The 23,624-nt window shown below is 37.5% G+C and overlaps 1 protein-coding gene across 2 annotated transcripts in view; it reads right to left on the bottom strand.

Annotated features, from left to right (window-relative positions):
• LOC149926298 (ATP-binding cassette sub-family C member 1-like) overlaps positions 1-23,624 on the bottom strand; it is a 94,985-nt gene that overhangs the window by 64,241 nt on the left and 7,120 nt on the right. For both annotated transcript variants that reach the window (XM_090158528.1, XM_090158527.1), the window contains exons 3-6: positions 15,290-15,427; positions 7,092-7,238; positions 4,874-4,935; positions 831-968 (exon numbers count right to left, since the gene is read on the bottom strand). In XM_090158528.1, coding sequence (XP_090014654.1) covers positions 831-968; positions 4,874-4,935; positions 7,092-7,238; positions 15,290-15,427 — 485 coding nt within the window. The remainder of the gene's footprint in view (positions 1-830; positions 969-4,873; positions 4,936-7,091; positions 7,239-15,289; positions 15,428-23,624) is intronic.

Raw genomic sequence — 23,624 nt, 5'->3', positions numbered from 1 at the left:
TTATGGACTTATCCCCTGTAATGAATTTCAAAAAAAATTCTATTAGATATTTATCTAATACAAATTATTTTTTTTAAATATTCTCTGGTTTAAATTGATGTTATTTACAAATTCCATCAGACCATTTTTCTTGTTTTTACCTATTGTGTTTCGGGAAGATCATGTTGAATAACTTAATTTTCCCTCTCAAAAATGCGGGTATTAAAAGAGGGAAAATTAGAATTTCTTTTGCTTAGAGCTCGATTTTCAAGAATTCGAGATGACTAATTTATTAACAACAAGTGAAGTCATTTTTGAGTTGGAAAATACATTAATTAAGATTCGGCTCGACAATAACTAGGAGTAAGACCAGAGGCCCGTTCGCACTTGATAGGAAAATAAACCATTTGCAAAGGCCAGGGATCCCAGCTTCATTTAAAGGCATATGCCGAGAAAACGAGAGCGTGCCAAAAATCAACTAGCGTGTTGCGTTATCAAGGGCCAAGTGAGCCTTCTACAAAATCATAAACATATGCTATCGGGGAATATAATCGGCTTTCTTTATTGGGACAACTGCTGATGGCCAATTTTAAATCGACAGTTTTGAAGATGGATTAACCAAAAGTAGTTGTCGTGATGCGTAAAAACCGCTAATCAAACCATACTTTTTGTCATCCCTTAAATTAAAATTATTTAGTTTAATTAATTGTGACGCTTGCCTTGAGTTTAATAGTTTTTAAAAATCTCAAATTTAAGTCTGTAGCGAGTAACTGTGACTTAATAAAATCATGATGTAACTGACTATGGAGACTTAAGATAACATATTTTTAAATAAATAAACGTAAACTTACTTATGATTCTCTCTGGAGAGTGAAGTTGGATAGAGATATTTCTCGAGAAGTGAACTGTTTCGTTCTGCCCTTAAATCCGCTTTCAAAATTGGCAAATCAGAAATGCTAAGTTGATTGTTAAATCCTTTCTTCAATAAACTATTGGGAGTATATATACTTACATATATTTATATGTTATTCATTTGAAAACAAAATTTATAATTGATGAATTGCTTTCATATGGAATGGATGAAACTGAATGTTAAGATTAAAACCTTATCTTAGAATAGCTTTTCTAAAAGTAATTTTTTATTTTTTCACGACGCACTGGTGATATTAGCAGATCAGTGTGATGGTTTTCATATTTTTAATAAGAAATATAGAATAAATATATAAAATTGTGTATCGACGTTTGTGTATTCAATGGCCAAATATCTCGGTCCCTATTTGTCAAATTGAATTTGTGACCACGAATGGTTTTCTTTTCCTATACAGGGTGTCTCAATTTGCTCGATCAGGCCATTTTTCTCAAAATGTATTTATGCTAGGGTTCTGAAATTTTCAGGGTTTATTTGATAGGTATGGAAGGCTTTGGTTACTAAATTTCAGAAAAATCGAACGATTTTGTGCTGTTTTGGAAAATTTATTTTTTCACCGGTAGGTGTCACGCAAAATGTTTCAATAGAAAAGTTGTAGGGCATAGTCGAAAGTGTAAAAATAATTTTGATCCAGTTGAAAAAGACCTATTTTTCACTGAGTTTGGAGGTCGGGGGAAAAACAAGTTGTACTAGCAGACAATAGCCTTTAACGTAAACAATCGTACATAATCACAACACACATGTACATTTATTTTAGGGAAGAAAGTTATTACGTTCAACACCTAATTAGACAGAGAAGACAAAGACCGCGTCTTCCATTTCGACGTGGTTACGAGTAAGATCATCAATCCAAGATTTGTAGACCATAAATTACGCTTATTTTTCTTTTGTTGTTTTTTAACGTGAAATATCAATTGTCCGAGTAGTATTTAAAGCGTTTACATTTCAAAGTTAAAACATTATCTCAGCTTGGCCGATTGTTGTCCAGTATTCCTCTTTACACTCGAGATCAGCGCGCTCATATGCTAGAATTATTTTACGGAGAAGGTCGTCGTAATGCTACTCTAGTAAGTCAGTTATTTAGACGAAGATTTCCCAATTGTAGACCAAGTCTTTAGAGTGGTCCGCGACTTCGACAACTGGGGTAATATCAATCCGAGGTTTCGTGGTCGTGGTCTCCAGGACATCGACATGGAAAACAACATACTTGTCTACTTCGTCGCCTATCCTCGAGCGAGCGTCAGGACTGCCAGCTTTGACCAAGGGTTGGATCGAAAATACGTTTGGAAAACACTCAGAAGACACCATTTTTATCCTTTTCGAGCAACACTTCACCAAGGACTGCATGACGGTGATAGACAGCGCCGACTCAACTTTTGCAATTGGTTTTGCCACATGGCTGACGCACACCAGGATTTTCACGATCAACTACTGATGTCCGACGAATGTTCATTCGGAAGAGATGGGCCTTTCAACCGTCAAAACCAACATATGTGGGACTACGAGAATCCACACTGGGGATTTCCTCACCACCACCAAGTGCAGTTTCGCTTAAATGTGTGGGCTGGTCTGTTAGGTGACAGAATTATTGGCCCGTTCTTCCTGCCAAATCGTCTGAACGGTCAAAACTACTTGGAGTTCCTTCAAAATGAAATATCCAACGTGTTGGAAGACATTCCTCTGGCCGAGTACAGACGCATCTGGTTCCAGCAAGATGGGGTGCCACCTCACCAATATCGTGACGTGGTTGCATATCTAAACGACGAGTTTCCTGGAAGATGGATCGGAAGAACTGGTCCTGTTCGTTGGCCTGCAAGATCCCCTGATCTAACACCACTCGACCTTTTTCTTTGGGGATTCGTAAAGGACTACGTATACCAAACACCTGTGACGAGCGTTGAAGATTTACGACAAAGAATCATCGAAGCATTTCGCCGGCTGACTCCAGAAATGGTTCGGGGAGCATTTCGCAATATGCAACATCGTGCATATTTGTGCATTGCATCAGAAGGTGGCATTTTTGAAAACATTTTGTAGAAGTCATTAAAAAACATTTGTCACTTGGGCTAATTATTATTTGTTTATTTTTCGAAATATTATAACTGAAATGCATGTTACCTACAATTCGTTAAAGGCTATTGCTGGCTAGCACACCTTGTTTTTCCCCCGACCTCCAAACTCAGTGAAAAATAGGTCTTTTTCAACCGAACCAAAATTATTTTTACACTTTCGACTATGCCCTACAACTTTTCTATTGAAACATTTTGCGTGACACCTACCGGTGAAAAAAAAATTCCAAAACGGCACAAAATCGTTCGATTTTTCTGCAATTTAGTAACCAAAGCTTTCCATACCTAACATAATCCGTGTATCCACGTATCGTTTATACTTATCATTTAAGCGCTGCTGATAACTTAGGAGCCAAATTAAAGGGAAACTTAAGGTCAAGCGAGCAAGAACGATTTCATTTAACCTATTTCCCTACGTTTATATAGCCGCGTTCACACTTCGTTCGTTATCGATTCAAATTGAATCAAAACGTTTCTAAGGAGTTGCGTAAACCAGGCTCAATCTTTTAAACTGATTCAAACCATAGAATAAAAAAGGAAGAAAAAGCCACTATATGTACCCGAATGGGTAGCGAAACTAGTCGTCTAGTTTAAATAAACTATAATTTTTGTACATATATTGGCTTTTTCTCCCTTTTTTATTCTATTTTAATGTACAAGTGCCGTTAATTTAAATTTTTAGAATTTAAATTTTATTATTATTGATTCAAACCATTTTCTACCGCGAACGTAGCTTATTTGTCACTCAGTGTTTTCTAAGAAACGAAGGGCCCTTATTAACGGGCGCCCCCAGGGCCCAAACAGTCATAAAGCTCAGGATAAATGTTTATTGCCCATCTATTGAAACGGCTTTAATCTAATGAGCAATTTCTAGGATGGCCCCAAAATATCAACATTTCGCTCAGGCACTTACGAAAAATTGCGGATGACCGATACTACTTAAAGTGGCCCGCCATTACGGGTGAAGTTGAAATCGGCTATAAAGATTTACTTAACATAAATTCCAGGAGCCAAAAAACCAGGGACTCCACTGTAAAGGGCAATATGGCTATAAGGTACCTTTACTTACCAAAATAATATAAATAAACAGACTCCAAAATATTTACCATTACCTGTGGAAGTTTTGCTCAGGCACTATAGCAAAACACAATTTTTCTAATTTGAACGATTATAAAAAAACCTAACTACTTTTTATATAATTACTTCAAGTACAACAACTATTATTTGGTTGAAAAATATTTGGATTTGGAACTTAGTATTAAATAAAGTATAATGAATATATATCTTCGCAGGCTGGAATGAAATGCATTTTTCCCCCGAACCCCGGAAGCATTCACCATTTCACGGATAAAAACAAAGCGATCGTTGTAACATTTTTATTTCTTTTGGATTTTTAATTCTTCACAAACCATTCTTTTTCAAAGAAAATATTTTTAGGAAGCCTTAATACGATTTATTTGCACGTCACTATTTTTTCCGAAATGTACTTAGAAAATCCCTGTATTTGTTTCACGCAAATAACACTAGTCTTTTCGAATACTTTTCTTTAACAAATTCATACATGTAAAAACATTTTTTTATTTTCACAAAATATTAATAAAAACTACTTTGCTAGTGGGACTTAAGTGATGTTTCTATTTTAAAGTAGAATTTACATAAATTAATTAATATTTAACAAGGGCGCACGCTTAAAGGAATACAGTTATTTTGCTGGAAAATATTTCTTTCTCTATCCTGAGCGGCCAAATAATTGTTTCGACCATTTTTGCCACATAATTATTCATTATTTATATAAAATCTTTTGTTTACGTGTTTTAAAATATACTCTTTTTAAAAAACAAAAATTGGAATAGACTAATATTTAATTACACTATAAGAAAAAAGAAATTACATTTACCTATTTAACCAAGTATAGGTTACTTGTGACATAAGATGAATGTCTTGAAATGAAGGTGCATTCTGCAAATTTATAAAATATTAAAAATAAAAGTACTATATAACAACACCGTGAGTAAAACAATAAACATAAGTATGACACATTTGGACACAGTGCTACATAAATAAAAGATTCGGAACAGAAAAGAAAGACTCATTTTACTGGCCAGAAAGTATTTTACGTCTTTGTTAGGAGTATAGGTAAAAGGTGGTTTTTATCGTGATAAATTGTTATCTAGAATGTGTTTTTTCTAGTTACGATTGTTCATCAACAGCCAATTATTAGATCTGATGAAGCTAGAAAAGCCATGCTGAAATTCCTAAACACGTATGCCCCACCCATGTGTCTCGCCTCGCAAATGACTGAGTTATCAAACTAAACTTTTGTCTATCCAACTCTAACAGATATTAGCTCCGCGAAAAGTCCATTGGAATGTTTTCTGTAACATTAAATTCTGATGCGTGGCCACATTGTGGTTCGAATGCGCAGTTCCCATTTTCACGGCTCCCATTTGCACAGTTCCCATTTTTCGGCTTCCATTTGCACAGTTCCCATTTTTGCGGCTCCCATTTGCACAAATCCCATTTTCGCGGCTCCCATTTTTGCGGCTCCCATTTCCCAAGTTTCCATTTGCGCGGCTTCTGATGACGTAAATATTGTATATTAAGCGATGACGTAAATATTGCGTATTAAGCCATTTTTCCTGGAAAAAGGGTTGTTTGTGGGTTTTTTATTAAATAATCTTATCTAGCATCCACGGGAACTGCGAGCGTACGATAAAGGTCCTGTCGCGCTGTTATTACCAATGATTTGGATGTTTTCCTCAGTGAAATATCGTTGATCGACTAACTATCATAGAAATATATTTCCAGTTTAACAGCGAATCGTAGCTTCTCGGCCGTTCGATTAAGATGGAAAAATGGAATCTGCTTAGCTTAATCCGGCGGCAGCCATCTTACCTTACCCAGCCTAAGCTTGCGGGCCCACGAGGGGTCGGAGTGTGCAATAACTGGTGGCTTTACCGGGGAGTCGGGGTCCGGCTCTTGTAACCCATCACGGGCGGTGGCGCACTGGGAGATGTTAGCTCTGTCCAAATGGTCCTATCTCCACCTCCGACTTCGGTCCGGTGTGGGCTGGTAACGGAGCTTCGGCCCAGGCTAACGGAGGGTGGGCGGGCAAACTGGCTGCCTCGGCGGATTGGGTTGCCTGCTGTGGGGCTGCGGGCCTCCGTATGAGGGCACGGCGGACCCTCCTCCCGGCCTTTTGGAGCTCCGCCGGGATATCCGGTGCCAGCTGTGCCGGGTTATGCGGGCTGCTGTGTGCCCGCCGTTCCCCTTTAGGTGCTCTTTCCAAAGGGCTTGGCTCCCTACCTTTCTAGGTGGGGTGTCGGCTGGCGTTGCCAGAGCATACGCTCTTATTCCCACTGATGGTCGACCCATGCTGGTTTTTACACCTGTCCGGGCTTGCGGACGCTGGTGTAGGGCATAATGATGACGGACCTCCGGTGGTGTGGTTTAAATCTTACCGGTACACTGGGCCCTAAATCTGATGCATGTCCAGCCTAAGCTTGCGGCAGCCACCAAACCTAACCCAATTGAACCTATGCTCAACCGGAACTACTTGAATAGCCTGAACTACGCTTGAAATGTGGGATAATCTGAAGTATCATGTATGAGGTTTAATATAGGGCAAAAAGTGCACCGCCGAATTTTATATTACTGCTAATTTTCACGAGTTTTATTCTGGTGTCCACACTACCCTTCGGAAATATGCTCAAAATTTGCTTATAAAATATCTTCCACGGAAGAAGCCGAAGTGATGATTTTAAGAAATATTATTTTAATCCGATTTGGAGAAACGGAAGAGGGGATTGATGAAAATTTTAAATAGACCCTTATTCTAAACTCTCCAGATAATCTTAATAAATCTTTCACCATAATGTAATATTTTTTAAACATTTTAATGATTTCCATTAAATTTTAGGGTATGAATTGTTTGAAGTTTTTAAAATATTTAATGATTTTTCTAGACTATAATTCACCTGACACAAGCATCTAAAAGTATCATATTTAGTTCTTGGAAAAGCAGGTTAAGTTGAAAACCCCTTTCAACATTTATATTACAAAAATGTATAATTTAAACATTTCTATTCATATTCAGGAATGAAGAAAAGTAATACCTTTGGTTGAAGATAGTTTCCATCCTGCTCGATGGGCTTTAAATACCTGGCTTCTTTATCGTTTAGTAATGATAAAAAGAAAAGAAGAACTATAGAAGCAAGTTGAACAATGTGAAAAATTAAATCAAATGGCTCATCCGTAAAATCCTAGAAAGGAATGTAATTTCATTTGAAATCACATGATTATCGCTACCAGTTCCTTTATAAATTCTAAAAACCAAACCTCTGAAAGATATGCACCTTCTTGTACTTATATAATTGATCTACATGTATATAGGGTGTTACAAATAGTTTAGCAAAATTTTACGGAGTTGTAGGGGTGAGTTGAGAAGTATGCCCATTTTCCTACGACGAGTTAAAAGAGCGCCAGAGAGCTTTAAAGTGTAGTCTGCTAGCTACTGGAAGTAGGCTGCAATAAACACAAAACCAAGCAGCGGGGACTTTCAATAGTATTTAAGTTTACTTTATTTACGCTGGTTACCTTGATTTGTTTACAAAGTCATTTTCTACCTATCACACCAACCCAATCCCTAGTGTTCGCATTTACCTGCTGCTTAGTTTTGTGCTTGTGTCAGTCTACTTCCAGGGGCTAGTAGGCCACATTTTGAAGTTAAATGGCGCTCTTTTAACTCATCGAATCAAAATGGGAAAAAACCGGCATACTTCTCAACTCACCCCTTCAACTCCGTAAAAGTTTTGCTTAACCTTTTCAAACAACCTGTATTCGCTCTACATAGATCACCAGCTGTTCTCAACAACGCCAAGATTTTCTTTCTAACTAGATGGATATCAATTGCTCTGTCCACAATCATACTCTGATATCGACAGGACCTAATCAACATACTTTGTAGCGGTGCTCGTTTAATTTCCTGTGACGACAGTTATAATTTGATAGTGTTGATCTGTCAAAAAGTGTTTTTGATAACTATTCAAAAGAAAAGACTTTCTCCCAAAGATCCTCTTCTCAAAACAATTGCAAGAAAGTATCAGTAAGCTCTTTGGTATGGATAAAACACAACTCATAGAAGTTAACATTATTCACTTAAGATAAATTCAAAATATTTAGTTTATATTATGATCTTAGTATTTACTTTTGAAATCGTCTTAAATTATATTATCTAATCAAAATTGGGCGTCGGCTAAAACCTTTTCCTGATCGAAGAGTAAATTTGTTTACCCTAATAAGATCAGACCATTTTTTCTTTGGTTCTCTAAAACTCAAGTTTCCGACTGAAGCACACTTTGATGAAATTTTTCCTTCCCCCTTTCAGGCCGGTGGGAAAATAAGCCATGATGGATCGTCCCAACAAATTCATTCTCCGTAAGTATAAATAAAACATTTATGTATTAAGATAAATAAACATTTATCGATTAATTTTATTTACTGTAAAATAATATATTTTAAATTTTTATTTAGAAAATTCTCTTATCACAGCATTCATTTAAACTATACAGGATGTTACGCATGAGTATATCTAGAATTTTAGGCCGTGTTCCTTGGATGATAGTATGTCAAACATGTCCTATGGACATGTGACCTAAAATGCTTTGTTTCAGAGTTTTAGGCCCACAATCACCCTGCCCCAAAACAATGAAATTGCCAATAATGTAAAAATCGGTATTCTGCCTTGAACATAATGGTTTCCATTTATTACTTTGTTTTTAACAGTGAAGCGATAAACACAATATAACACTGCCAAAAGACCTGCTAGTCCTACAATGATTTTATAATTGCCAAGTTATATTATTTCAAGGAATCGAGTTTAATCGTGTAATGCCCAAATATTAAGTTTTGTAATAAATTGCTCTCACGCTTCTCCCCCCTTAAGTTTCGTTTAAAATATCTTTCCTGAGTTTGAATGCTGGCCGTTCTTTCTGACGATTGTTATATTCTCAATTGGCCTCCCCGAAGGTTCCCCCAGGCACTGTAGCAGAGTCGTCCCTAAATTGGTTTTGAAGACTAGTGCGCATAGTCTATTACCCGACCCCTTTTTTGTCCTTGGTCCGATAGTTCTTCCTCTTTTTTTATTTTGAGGCAATGTCATAAGCCGCCCGTTCCCAAATGTTAGTCCCATAAAGTTTCATAGTTTCATTATTCATTTCGAACTCTTATTCCAAGAATTGAGAATTGCCATAAAACCAGAAATGTGTGCATCGGTATCGATGCTTTCATGTTAAAGTATTTTTTTGTTATATTGCTTTTAAAAATTGAATGTGTCAAAATTAAAGTGGTTATTTATTTTTATTTATGGTCTCTGACCTTGGATCTTGCGCGAGGTGTGCGGGCCTTACCGACTTCCAGCGAAAGTGTCCCGACCTCTTACCCTGGGGGTAATCAAGACTAAGTGCCCCCTTGGTCATTAGACTTGGCACATCCCACCTCGGCCTATTAGGCAATTCAAATATGGATGCCAAGAGGTTATTGGGTCCAAGTGACACTATATCCGACCCGGATGAAATAGGTCACGGCCCCCTTTTGATTAAAACCGGAAATCAGTGATTTAGAGAAACCGAACGAGAACGAACGACAACTAGAACTGAAGTTGGAGTTTCTCTCTCCAAGAGAGACCGACCAACCGCTCCAAAATAAAGTTAAAATAAAGACATCGAAATGTTCACCGGTGCTTCTCGTTAGCGGTTCCTCTCCGCCAACTCTAACTATGTGCGGTCCGCGATAACAGGAACCAACGATCCTCCATCTCGACGGACTACCTCGTTGGACGCTGCCTTTTATTTCACTTGAGTATAATTTTAACTCATAATGGCGATTCGTCGCTACTTCCGCGTTAACCACAAACTATGTTTAGCGGTGCGTAATCGGGTATAAGCCGATAATACAGCTCCCAAAAACTTTCAATGGCCTTCGGGCGTAGAACATTGTTAGTGTAGTTTTAATAATTATTCTATTTTATTATTTTGGTCAAGTTACCATTTTTATATGCCTCTGACATTAACTCTACGGGTTAATTTGTTATGTATTACAGTGTATTACCTTTTCACGGCCTTTGTGCCATTTCTTGTTTTGTTTAATGAAATTAATTACTGGAGTCAACTATTAAATTTTACCTATGGCAATTCTCAATGAATAGTTTTATTTCCTTCGAAGTTAAGCCAAGTAAAAGTTATTAACTCGCTAACCCCAATAGTGTCAGTTATGCGAGTACCCGGAGCATCAATAAATTATTAATGGGATAAAAAAAATCCCGTTACAATCGACACTGTTAAACATGGCCAGTTGTAAATAAGCAACTTGGACGAGTTGAATGGCCAATTCAAATTATTTACCGTGATTGACGCTGGTAAAGTGCTTCTTATTTTTGAAAACCTACGAGCAGGCCCGTCAAGAGATGGGGGAAGCCGGTACAAATACCCTGGGGCAGTGAAGCCTCGGGGCTCCGTGTTTAAACCCACTTGGTTGTCTTCTTAAAGTAAATATATCTCCAGTTAAAACGGCGCTTTTGGGACCAAGAGATTATATATATTTTACCGGGGCCCGAGCCCACTCTCGGTGGCCCTGCATACGAGATAGAAATACTAGATTTGAGGGAACTGTTGAAGACACGGAATGGTACGGATACAGTTTGATAATTTGCGTAAAGTGTGACGATTAAGCCTAGGCGAAAGAAAACAATTACACAAACAATACCACACGGAACGTTTTTCCAAAGCTGTAATAATTGAGATTTATGACAAGTTGTGTAGACATTATCTAACTTTATCCCCTCGGAACGCACAAGGTCAGGAGGATTAAAATGATTTTGTTATTTGCTTTTCAGGAAGTCAGTTAGGCCCTTTAGACTTTGTTCTTTACTATTAAAGGTAGAGTGCTTTTAAAAGAGCAAAATAAAGCGCTGTAGCGAAAATTCATAATTTTGTATCAAAATTTAAGAAACGTTTGGCGCATTTTACTATTTCCAAGTACCTAATGTGCCAGTGCGCTCTTGGTAAAATATTAGAAGCCCTAAGATTGTTCCGAGTACAGTCCCCTCAAAAACCGTTACCAGATCGATACATTGCCGCTGTTGACAGACGTTTGAGAGAACACGGACAAATTCAACCAGGACCAACTCGTAAGAGAGTGCACAACGTATCAGAAGACATTGAGGAACAGTTTCCTTTACCAATTTAGTTAAACTAGTTTTTGATAAATATGGCTCTTCTAACCTTTAAATTAAGTAAATAACTTAAGCGACCTGAATTTAAATAGTAATTACTTAAGGTTCTTACCATTGAGAACAATGATCCAGGAACAAGTACCTGGCGAGTTGGGAGACAATTGTATATTAATCACGTTATGGTTGTCCGAATTCTATTTGGTCATCAATCTCACACGTACCACCTTGAAAGGTTTCAAGCTCTGAACGACGCACACTATACTGGATGAGTTGTATTTTCCCTGTTGTAAGTTGACAAAGGTCGAGTTTTGTGTTAACAGCCCAACAAGCCAATTTCCCATGACGGTATACTCAATTTGCACAACAGTCACCAGAACATTCAAGAAAACACCCCAAGGGGCTATTTTAGATCTCATCAAGTGCAGCTATGCCTAATTGGTCTGTGTGATATTTTTGTTAACCATATACTTGGTTTTTTTTCTTCCACCCAGTTCAATTGGTCAGGTATACTAATCGAAGACGTGCCAATAGAAACGAGAAGGCTCATGTGGTCTCTCCACTCCAGTTTAGGCGCGGCGCAAGAACTCTTTTTTCTTTGGGGTCGATTGGGCGTGAAGGACCAGTTGTGAGGTCAGCACGATCTCCCGATTTAAACCCATGGTACGTTTTCCTCTTATGGGGTTATGGAGTGGTTAGCACTTTCGCCTCGCAGCAAGAGGAGCCAGGTTCAATTTCAGAATGTGGCACTGGGTGAAAACTTGGAAACACTTATTCTGCGTTGAGTTTGCAAGTTTTCACTCCACTGAATAAATGGGATTTCCTCAGAGATTTTCGGTTTCCTCTTTTTTTATGCATGAAGGGCATGCCACCACCCTCCTACATATTGAACCCGGCCACCTGTTTAAAGGCATTTAAAGTAGCTTGACGATTTGGGCCTAAGGTAGGGCCTAGCTGATTATTACTCAGTAGAGGCCTGCGCCGATTTTATATGGGTCGGCGGCGGCGTTTGACCCAATATACGACGGCGGCAGCGGCTTACGCCGCCATTTAGGCGTCTTCGGCGTGGCCAAAATGACCAGCGGCGGCGGCGTACACTGGCGTTTGTATAAATTTAAGAGCTATTTCTTGTAGCGACAGTTTAAAAAACATGCGACCAGAATGGCAAGGTCAAATACCAACTCGTACTAGTCCTTCCATGGACTTATTAATGTACTTCGCACAGGGACGCCCCGTTCCCGAATATTTGCTTCGGGCGATTGTTAAATGTGCGCTCTGGTGGCGGAGATGGGAACTAACTAACTAATGATAACCGTGGAAGAAGGAAAAGGGGTGAGGGGAGGGAAAATACAAATGTATGGAAAACACATTGGACTGGCTCAATTTGTAAAACGTTTGTTTTAATATGCGAAGTACATTGATCAGTCCATGGTCCTTCCGAGGTAGGTCACTGGACTGTGGACTGACGTCAAATTACAACCAAAATTATTCGCAGTTGTGCCGGGTCGAAATTCAGTTGAAGGCTCGATATTGGCTTTTTATTTTTTTGGTCGTGCTCCACGATAACGCTCTGCAGTGGCGTAGACAAGAAGGGTTCAATGTCAACCCCCTGGGCCTACCTTGACTATACTAAATTGACACCCCCTTCTCGACACCCCTCTTAATATTAACATTCTTGGACGCCCTTTGACGAATTTCTGGCTACGCCACTGACGCTCTGAGCCTTACAAGTAGAAATAAATCTAAGTTACGAATAATATCATTTTTGCTGCCGAAGGTTATCATCGCACGGTGAACATACATATTGCTATTTCGATATGTTATTTTCCATTTAAATATAATTTAAGGTATTTTGATGTGATTTTATAAACGTATTGGACGTCTAAAATGCAGTATAACAAATGCTTCATTTATTGAATTAAAGTAAAAAATTATTATCAGTCACGGATTGGCCAATGAGATAACCTGCACGATGGCGTGGATCCCATGGACCGTTCATGAAGTGGGCCTCCGTAAACATGGTAGCGTTATAGTTGTTAAGGCTAGGACCCTTAGTCTCCTAGCAACCAAAAAATATTAGACCCAGTCCGCCACTAATTATTATAATGCAATTTTAGAAAACATATCGATAAACCAAGCAACATTTAAATAAAAAGATAATTGAAATGTGGATAAGCCTTGGTTATATTAGTGACTCTCTATAGTCCAGATATCAATGCTGGAATATATTGACGCTAACAATGTAAGTGAAAATGCTATTACTCTGTGTCGACCGAAATCCGAAAACCAAAATTTGACGTTCGACGTGGTGTTCAAATGCAATTATTTTCGCGTAAATGAAAACCGAGCTTAAAAAACCAAAAATGAAAGTGTATAAAGAAAAAAAGAAACGGCGGCGATGGCGGCGGCGGCGGCCTGCTCCAATTTTCGAACAATCGGTGGCGGTGCGATTGGCGCGTTCAAAATTATCGGTGGCCGTGACGTTTAATGGCGGTGCAAGCCTCTAATTACTCAGTATACAAGACTGAAGTTCGGGACAATGGTGACTGGAGCCAATGGGTAATTGACGAATTTGAAACTATTTGCAACACAGTTGGTATCTATGAAAGTGTTCTGAATCATTTCTTGTTTTAGAGCCGGAGGTTTCCATTTTGAACAATTTTTTTAATGTTTTAAATAAAATAATTTTGCATTTATTAATTCAATTTTAAATAATTTACATTTATGTCAATTCTTTAAAAACTTCATCTAAGTGTTATTTAATCCAATGAAAGACGAACGACACTTAATACTAGTCTATTAATGACATATTGTTTCGCCATTAAAATCAAATGAAATCTTACTAAATGGAAGGAATTGAAATTATTTGCATGTGCCATTCACCTTCTTTAACACTCGTATTTCGTTTTCGTGCGCTTTCTAAAAAAGAAACACTATCCCAGGATTCATTCGGGTAAAATACTTTGAATTCATATTCGCCTCGTGCAAGTTGCTTGTTTCAAAAAATTTTAAACATGTGTCGTTTAAACTCGATTCTTTAAAATAATGGAACTTGGCATTAACAAAATCTTTGTTGGATTTAGCGCACTTCTGCTAGTTCACTAATGCAATTTTGGCGTTTGTTTTGGTGTTTATAACTATTGAGTTCAAGACAGGACACCGAACTATACATTACTGGCTATATCTTTGATCTGGGCCGGGTTTTGGTGGGCCTTAAACTGTTTCAAAGCATTTTAGGACCCACGTTCTTCGGACATTTTTGACTCAATGACCTAAAGAACACGCCCTAAAATAAGTGACATACTTATCCGTAAAATCCGGTATTTTTTTCCCGTGCTCAGAACTAATATATTAACACTTTCCACGGTTTTCTTTATCACAAAATACAATCTAATCGAAATTTTTAAAATCTTACAAAAACTTATAAAGTTTGGTTAGTCTTATTCTATGAAACCCAAATCTTAATTAACTAAGTGGACAACTAGTATTTTCAAACATCATTTTAAAAGAGAAGAACATTCCTTATGTCATTAAAATAATTCGATTAGCCTGTATAATACGCCTCTGTTTTAGTATATTAGTCCTCCTTATGACTTAAGATAGCTTAGATTCCTTCACAGTACTAATGCGCCCAAAAATTTAATTTAACATTGAAAAAGTATCTTTTCAGTTCTTCTTAAAAACATTTTTTCCGACACCAATGTGGAAAAGTTGTGGAAAATTGAATTATACAATCTTAAATTCAAGGTCTTGGCATAAAAGCGCCATAGCATCTTTTAGGACCCGTGCTTTTGGGTACCCAAATATATTTTAAACCAAACTGTCATTTAAATTTTTAATTGGGAAATTCTGTTGAAGATTGTAATCGTATTGGTTTTCATCGTACCCAGAATCCTTAATAGAATGTACACACAGATATCAGTAATTAAAGCAAAGAGCGTGGTCAATTTCAATCTAAACAACTGTTCAAGACCTTATAGATTTTAACAGAGGCTGCGCATGGCTAAATAAAAACAATTGCAATAAATATGAATCTAATATTTTATGTGATTAAAACTATTAATATGGGCATCTACCGGTACTTACCACATAGTCGTGTGTCATCAAGAAAGATCTTAACGTGATGAGTACGGATATTAATGAAAAACACCAAAATATAATTTGAATTCCTGAACGTCGAACTCCATATTTCTTTCCCAAAAAATGCAATATCAACACTAAAACCTTAAAAGTAAAACATGTTTTTAACGAGTCGATTAATAGTAAAAAGGAAGGGTTCAATATAAAGATATATTACAAATAAAATATTTTCATAAACCGTAAATTATCATGATTCCAATATGAACAATACTTATAAATATAAACTCTCTTGGACGATTTCCAAATTAGTGCGCAGATACATCATGTTCGCTCATTTTCCATTTATATCGCGTTCCCGTTCAGTTCTTTATTATCATCACTTAACTGATATTTCAATGTGACTTTTATCGCGCTTGTTGAAGCTCGGCAGAGATATAATATATAACGATAAAATATTAAAAAGGGCAGTGTTTGTTCTTTGTTTTGCCATGGTGATTGAAATAGTTTTTCAACCCTAAAATGTTTCGTAACTAAAGTTCTTTATAGGCCTTATGCTAGGAACTTAAAATTTTAAATCCAACATATTGGCTAATAAGCTGAAAATTGGCACTGGGGGATGTTTTGGCTTAAGAAAAATATGATCTAAGTCCTCAACAGTCAGACGTTTGCGTCGCCGCCATTTTCAGTATTTTTAAATAATTTAATAATAATAAAAAATATCTTACAGTTAAATGTTGTAACTAAATGCAAATTGTTTTTAGATCATTAAAAAATAAAACATCGAATACAATTAGCAAAATATGCCATCAAATAAACATATGTGAATAGCTTTTGTAATTGATCAATTGTCTTGTGAAATTCCATTAATCTTCTGAATTCCACATAAATATGAAATGTGACGTGTGACGCCTGATGCGTGATGCGGGACGGGGGACACGTGATACGAAATACTAAAATACCAAATTTATGTATTTCATTAAAATAAATTTTAACTTTTCAAAATGCTTTCTAAATTATCAATTTATTTATTTTTTTAAATAAAATAATTTTTTTTATTATTTTTCGCCATGGATTTTTCATTCGTTTATCAATATATTTAGAATTTTCCGAGAGGGTTTGGAAATATATTATCCCTTTTTTTCAAACATGGGGATTTCTTTATTTTATTCCAACTCTATCTTGTTGTTTCAAAAGCCTTATTTAGGACTACAAACAATCATTATTTATGTTTACCTTATTAAAAATAAAATTTTCTTTAACCAAAGCTTTGAAATGCACTTTCATGTAGAATTGGTAAAGTATCCTTAAACACTCTCCAATCATTATCTCGCTACAAAATCATATCATGTTTTAAAGAAAATTCAAACATTCGATGTAAATTATTTCTTGAACATCAAAAGTTTTATATAATTTTACAAGTCTATTTGTGATAAAATAATAAACCCGATCTTCATATTTGAGAATCTCAAAGTGTAGGTAAACTCAAAATAGCTAATACAATTTTAAACACGACATTTATATACGGTGCATATTAAAAATTAAGCTCGGCGATTTTCAGAAGCTTAAGTAACAGTTTGGCTTTTCCATATTGTTTCGTACTTTTCAAAAACCAAACTGATCTGTCACTTGCTTTGGAATAGCTGTAGATGGTCAAATACCAAGAAGTGCCAGAAAGGGTTGAATAAAATTTAACAACGATGAAATCAAGTCTCGGGTTAACCTGATTACTTTTGCACGTGTCTATAACACCAAAAACGATTTTCTCGACTAATCAAAGTTTCTTATTCATCTGATTTCTCTTATCGCTTAAGCGGATAGTGGAATAAACAGGGATATTAAAAGCCTTTTAACCAATCAGATGACTAATGAAAATAAAAATAATAATAGACCCTTTACACCTTCCTTGAAAGTCCCTTTAACTTAATTGTGCACATACTAGTGTTTTCCTTAATTTGTTTTTCAGGCCATGCTTCACTTTTCATTAGGTATTCGAGTTTTACCAAAATTACACCTATTTTCTGAGATTTATAAAATTCTTTTCAAATTATCTCCAGTATATGGCACGCCAAACAGGACAAAATTGAGTTCATTTCTTGTGAGAAACTTTTTTGTCTTGTGAGAAACATTTTTGTCTTGGGAGAAACATATTTTGTCTTGGGAGAAACTTTTTTGTTTTGGGAGAAACATTTTTGTCTTGGGAGAAACATTTTTTGGTCTTGGGAGAAACTTTTTTGGGTCTTGTGAGAAACTTTTTTGTCTTGGGAGAATCATTTTTTGTCTTGGGAGAAACATATTTTGTCTTGTGAGAAACTTTTTTGTCTTGGGAGAAACTTTTTTGTCTTGGGAGAAACATTTTTTGTCTTGGGAGAAACACTTTATGGTCTTGGGAGAAACTTTTTTGGGTCTTGTGAGAAAAATTTTTTTGGTCTTGGGAGAAACTTTTTTGGGTCTTGTGAGAAACATTTTTTGGTCTTGGGAGAAACACTTTATGGTCTTGGGAGAAACTTTTTTTCGTCTTGGGAGAAACACTTTATGGTCTTGGGAGAAACATTTTTTCGTCTTGGTAGAAACATTTTTTGGTCTTGGGAGAAACACTTTATGGTCTTGGGAGAAACTTTTTTGGGTCTTGTGAGAAACATTTTTTGGTCTTGAGAGAAACTTTTTTTCGTCTTGGGAGAAACATTTTTTCGTCTTGGGAGAAACACTTTATGGTCTTGGGAGAAACATTTTTTCGTCTTGGGAGAAACATTTTTTCGTCTTGGTAGAAACATTTTTTGGTCTTGGGAGAAACACTTTATGGTCTTGGGAGAAACTTTTTTGGGTCTTGTGAGAAACATTTTTTGGTCTTGGGAGAAACTTTTTTTCGTCGTGGGAGAAACTTTTTTTCGTCTTAGGAGATAACTTGAATTTGCTGGGATAAAATCATTTCGGGCCGCACGGAGAAAGAGAGGGAAGCCGCGTGGAGAGAACGTTAGTAGCCGCACGGGGCGAGAAAGCGTAGCGCATGCGTTGAAACATTTATCTCCTCTTGGAGAACTTTTTGGCGTCGCGTCTTGTAAAACTTTTTCGCCTCTTGGATAACTTTTTAAGGCCTCTCCCCTCCCCTCTCTCGAAAATAAGGCGGTAAATTTGAATTTTAGGATTTCTCTTATCGTACTAAATATTATTCACGTTATATTATTAGTAATTAAAATATTTAAATCCATAGCAAATAATTAATGTTACTAAGTTCGGGTTAAATATTGAATTAATTTAAACGATTAAATATAGTTCTTATAATCAAATCGCGATTTATTGTAAAAGTTTCAATAAATAATTACAAAAAGTACACAAGACCACACCGAAGGTAAGTTAATTTCGATGATTAAGTTTGCACACTTGGTCGGTTAAAAACGATTAAATCATGATTAAAATGATTAAATGAACTAAATCGTGACAAAATCAAGTTAGTTATTCAATTGTTTAAATCTCGATTAAGCGGATTACATTTCGATTAAGCCGATTAAATCTCGATTAAACCGATTAAATCTGATTAACTCACGATTAATTATATTGCTATACTCCGGCCATTTTGAATAGACAGCTATGGGCCTGTTGCAAAAGCCCTAGCGAAAGTGCTAACCAATAGAATTTAACAAATGCGATTCTAGCAAAGCAGACTGTTGCAACAGGTCCTAAGCATCAGAATCTTTTCACAGACGTTATTCCGCCGCAAGGTGGGCGGAATGGTTTTCAAAAACAAAATTAATTTTTAGATGGAGGAGAACTCGCGACGGAACGATCTAAATTATACACTATACTAAATAATATCCAAACGCTTCTAGATAGCGAAAAAACACGAAAACCACGATCAAGTAAATTATATCTTAAGATTAAAAGCAATTAGTAATTAAAATTAGTTGGTGGAATTTAAAATGATTAACATATTACACATTTAAACAAAATGTCGTTCTTTCGATAAAATATTAAATAGGCTACGTGGTTTCCCAAAATCCGCCTGGTGAAACCCATCAAAAATTTAACATCTTAATTTACATAAATAAGCGTAATTTATAAGACAAAAATTGGCCTAGGGGCTATGCATTTCAGTATCGCACACATTTATACAAAACGTCCATATTTCGAAATAATAGGTGGTCATAATAAATACGTGATTTCTCAAAATCCGTCTGGTGAAACCCATCAAGAATTAAATTCAAAGTAATTCTCATTTAATTCTTTATTCATAAGCAAAGAATTGTCCTGGAGCGGCTATATTTAAGAAGTTTTAGTCAAAATGTTGTTCGAAATCATATTACATAAACAATTATGACCTTGAATATTATTGATTTGTATGATGTGAAATTTCCAAAAACGAACTTAAATTTATTTATAGGGATTGTTAATTGTATGATATACAGTATATTTTTTTGGTTTACATTTTTTATATTTATTTATTAAGTAAATAGTTTGTGAATTATTTACGAATCTTTTCTCAATGGGTTTCACCATGGACGAATTACTGAACTAGGGAGAAGACCCACGTTCGGGGGTAAAAATTTACTCTTTAGTGGCAAGACAAGTGATGACTCGCGAAACACGGTTGCCCTCTTTTTCGCGATTTTTGGAACTATTAAAAATAAAAATATTGTTTGCTCTCTCGAGAAATATTTATACATTTTATATTATGCTCTGTGTAAAGGGTTTTTAAATACTTACTGTTTAAATCGCTAATAGACCGTTAGAAAAACGCACGCTGGCTTGTTTAAATACACGTGGAGATTCCGTGGTCACGTGACGTTTTATTTGCCCCTGAAGTCGAAGGCAGGGCGCGCTTATGAGATAATGGCGAATTATAGTTGCTACGGAACAAAAGCGTAAAATGAAAAGCAGCCTGTGAAGTGTCCAGGGAAAACCACGTAACGGGGATTATAGTGTTTTTCTTACTCTTTTATCATAGCGACACTTACAAAGGAGACGACCCGAGGTGTAACACACCGATTTGGTTCAAACTCGGGGGTTTGGTAGACCTTCATGTAACTTGAAAAACTCTAAAGGGAAATTTCTCCATAGGCAACCGTTTTGCCAACACAAAATGGAAATTTTCCCATTGAAAATGACATGGGAATTTGACCAATTTTGAGGATACCCCCTGTCACAATTTTGATAAATTTCGAACTTTTCATTATTTTTTATTTAAATTTTTTATTTTTTAGCATTTTCAATTTTTTTTTATTTTTTCAAAATTGTGACATCAGATTGTTGTATTTATATACCCCGTGCACCGCCAAAGCATTACAGGGGTTACTCATCATCTGTCCCGGCCGAGCCGTCGACCTGTATACAAAGATAGGAAATGCTTCCTAAAATACATACACACAACGGTATACACCCGTATACCTGCATCTCCTACTCACGACTCACTCGTGAGTTCGTCAAAATTCACAACGATATAACGCATTACGCGTTCAAGATCGTTGATCGTTTCGTTATCCAGATTGTGGAGACCATTCTCGCGGATTGGTCTCCTTAACAAATGGTTCGTTCTAGGACAATTACGAACATAGTGCTCTGAGTCTGCTTCCAGAGCACCGCATATGCATTTGGGCGATGCAATATGACCCAAGTTGAACAGGTAGAGTGGGAACTTACCATGTCCACTTAGGATTTGCGTCAAATAGTAATTCGTATTGAAGCTACCATTGACCTTAGGAAAGTACCTCTTAGTTACCTTTCCCTTCTCACTCTCATCCCATGACTCCTGCCACCTTTGAGTCGTCACCTCATTGAGCCACCTTTTAATCACCAACTTAGTTGGCTTCATCTCCTTCTCCTCGGGAAGATCGGTTGCTGATTTTGCAAGAAAGTCAGCCCTTTCATTCCCTACACACCCAGTGTGCGACTTTATCCAAGTAAAGTTGACTTGAGTCTCCATCCGTTTTAACACCTTACGGATATCATGGCATAAACCATGATTGTTTTTATGATTGCTTAATGCGTTAATAGCAAAAAGACAATCTGTAAAAACCGTTGCACCATCACCAGGACGTTGACCATGCGTCCTTAACCAGCAAATACCCTCGTGTATTGCTAACAGCTCAAGAGAAAACGCATCCACCTTACCATTAATGCGAGTGACCTCATTGTACACTTCCACACCATCTCTGTACACAGCAAATGCCACTCCGGCACCCCGACCGGATAACGAACCGTCAGTAAACACCTCTATCCCATTGCCATTGGGTAGTTGCTCTGTGATGTTTATACTGCTACTGACCGCTGGGTGGTCCTCCCATGGGTCGCCTGGGTAGAGGTAGTTACCACCACGTAACTCCACCCCACAATGCTTACTGTCTTCCCTAAAAGAAAAGGACCTGAACACAGCAGCTTCCTGACTCACCACCAGGTCTAACGGTTGAATACCAGCAAGGATCCGCAGCGCATCGCTCGAGACAGTCCGGTAAGCACAAGTAATACGAAGGGCCGCAATTCTCTGAATTGAGCTCAACTTCCTCACCATCACACTATTTTGCGTGCTCTTCCACCAAGCACCGCAAGCGTAAGCCACTACTCTCACAATACACCCATTGTAGATAGTCCTTAACGCTTTATGGTCGAGGCCCCACTCAACCTTTGCAAAACAAGCAATGCTTTGCACCAGCTTCGTCACCCGGACACTTACTTCCTCGAGATGAGGAAGAAAGGAAAGCTTGCTGTCGATGGTGACACCGACAACTTTCAACTTGTCAACATTTGCAATGTTGACGGCTCCCATCTTATAGATTGGGAGCCTTTTCATTATGGATTTTGCGGCGAAGGTGATAGCCGCCGACTTTTTAATGGAAAAACTCAGCTTATAGACTTGGCTCCACTTAGTCAATTTATCCACGATCACCTTACCCGTGGTTTCGAGAGCACGCCTGGACGTGCCCCAAAATAATGACTGCAAGTCATCCGCGAAGGCTTGGATTAGAGAATCCTCTGGATACTCAATCCTCAGTGCGCTATCCATAACCACATTGAATAGCAGAGGTCCACTGCATGAACCCTGAGGGCAGCCGCGGGTCAGTACTCTCCGTACACAGGTACTACCTGCCCTCACCACTGCAACTCTATCCTTTAGATAGTTAACATATGTCTCATATATGTTCTTCGGACACTTAAAGTTCCTTAAACCGTGTAGGATTCCTGGAATCCACACATTGTCAAAAGCACCCTCGATATCTAGAGATATCAGACTGGTGTGACAATTATTTTCTTTGTTATCCCTGATTTGGTTCACCATATTGGTTAGACAGTGAGTCGTGGATCGACTATGTCTAAACCCAAATTGCTTATCGCTAAGCAATTTGTTGCTGTGGAGAAAGTAATACAACCTTCTTGACAACAGCTTATCAAGCACCTTCCCTACCACCGGAAGAAGCGAGATTGGCCTGTAGGCCTTAGCGTCCTGCCTGTCTCTGCCTTCTTTATAAAGAAAAACTAACTTAGCAACCTTCCAAAGTTTTGGGAAGTATCCCATACTGAGGCAAGTGTTGAAAAGCCTGACAAACAACGCTGGGCAAGCTAAGAAAAATATCTTGAAGAGCTCGATGGTGATACCATCCTCACCAGGAGCCTTGCCCTTCTTAAAAGAGTTGATAGTCTCCAAGACCTCATCACTCGTAAATGGCTCATCATTCTGACTCATGAAGTCTTCGTGCAATGACTCCCTTATTGTCGTATGAACCTCCTCATCATCATTTAAGGAGTCCTCTTTAAAAAGAGTATCCATCAGAGTAGACCACGTCTCCTCAATACCTGAGGTCAAAGAACCATTCGGTTTCTTGATGCAATTTAATGCATTCTTACATTTGACCTTCTTTGTGGCCAACTTATAGGGTAGGGAGAAAGGATCCTCCCTTGAAACCCTAGTGCAGAAATCCTGCCAGGACTTAAGCTTTGAGTCCGCTATAAGTGCTTTATAGCTTTTTGACTCACGACGGTACTCGACCTTTAGCGCCTCCCGGGCTGCATGGTCCCTGGTTCTTTGGAACCTCCTCCTGAGCGTTCGTAACTCCTTCCTCTTCTCACTGAGTTCGCTCGTCCACCAGGGAGTGGACTTGTACCCCTTATTCTTACGCAACCTTGAACATTCTTTCGAACGCTCAATAATGAGATTATTAATCTCCACCGCGCATGCCTCGACCTCAACCTCATTGTTGAGTGGAGACTCCATCAACCTCTCCAAGTCAGGCACGATAATATCTTGTAACCTTTCAAGATCGATATCCTTGACACGAATTGCATTCGAGTCATTCTCCAGGACAAGATCACCAATTTCAAAGAAAATGTATTTGTGATCACTGCATGTTTCCTCGTT

The sequence above is a fragment of the Leiobunum rupestre genome, chromosome 9 (genome assembly GCF_980474605.1).
Source record: "Leiobunum rupestre chromosome 9, qqLeiRupe1.1.hap1, whole genome shotgun sequence".
Taxonomy (NCBI): domain Eukaryota; kingdom Metazoa; phylum Arthropoda; class Arachnida; order Opiliones; family Sclerosomatidae; genus Leiobunum; species Leiobunum rupestre.
Note: the sequence above shows the minus strand (reverse complement) of the source record. Positions and strands in the feature narration are given on the sequence as shown.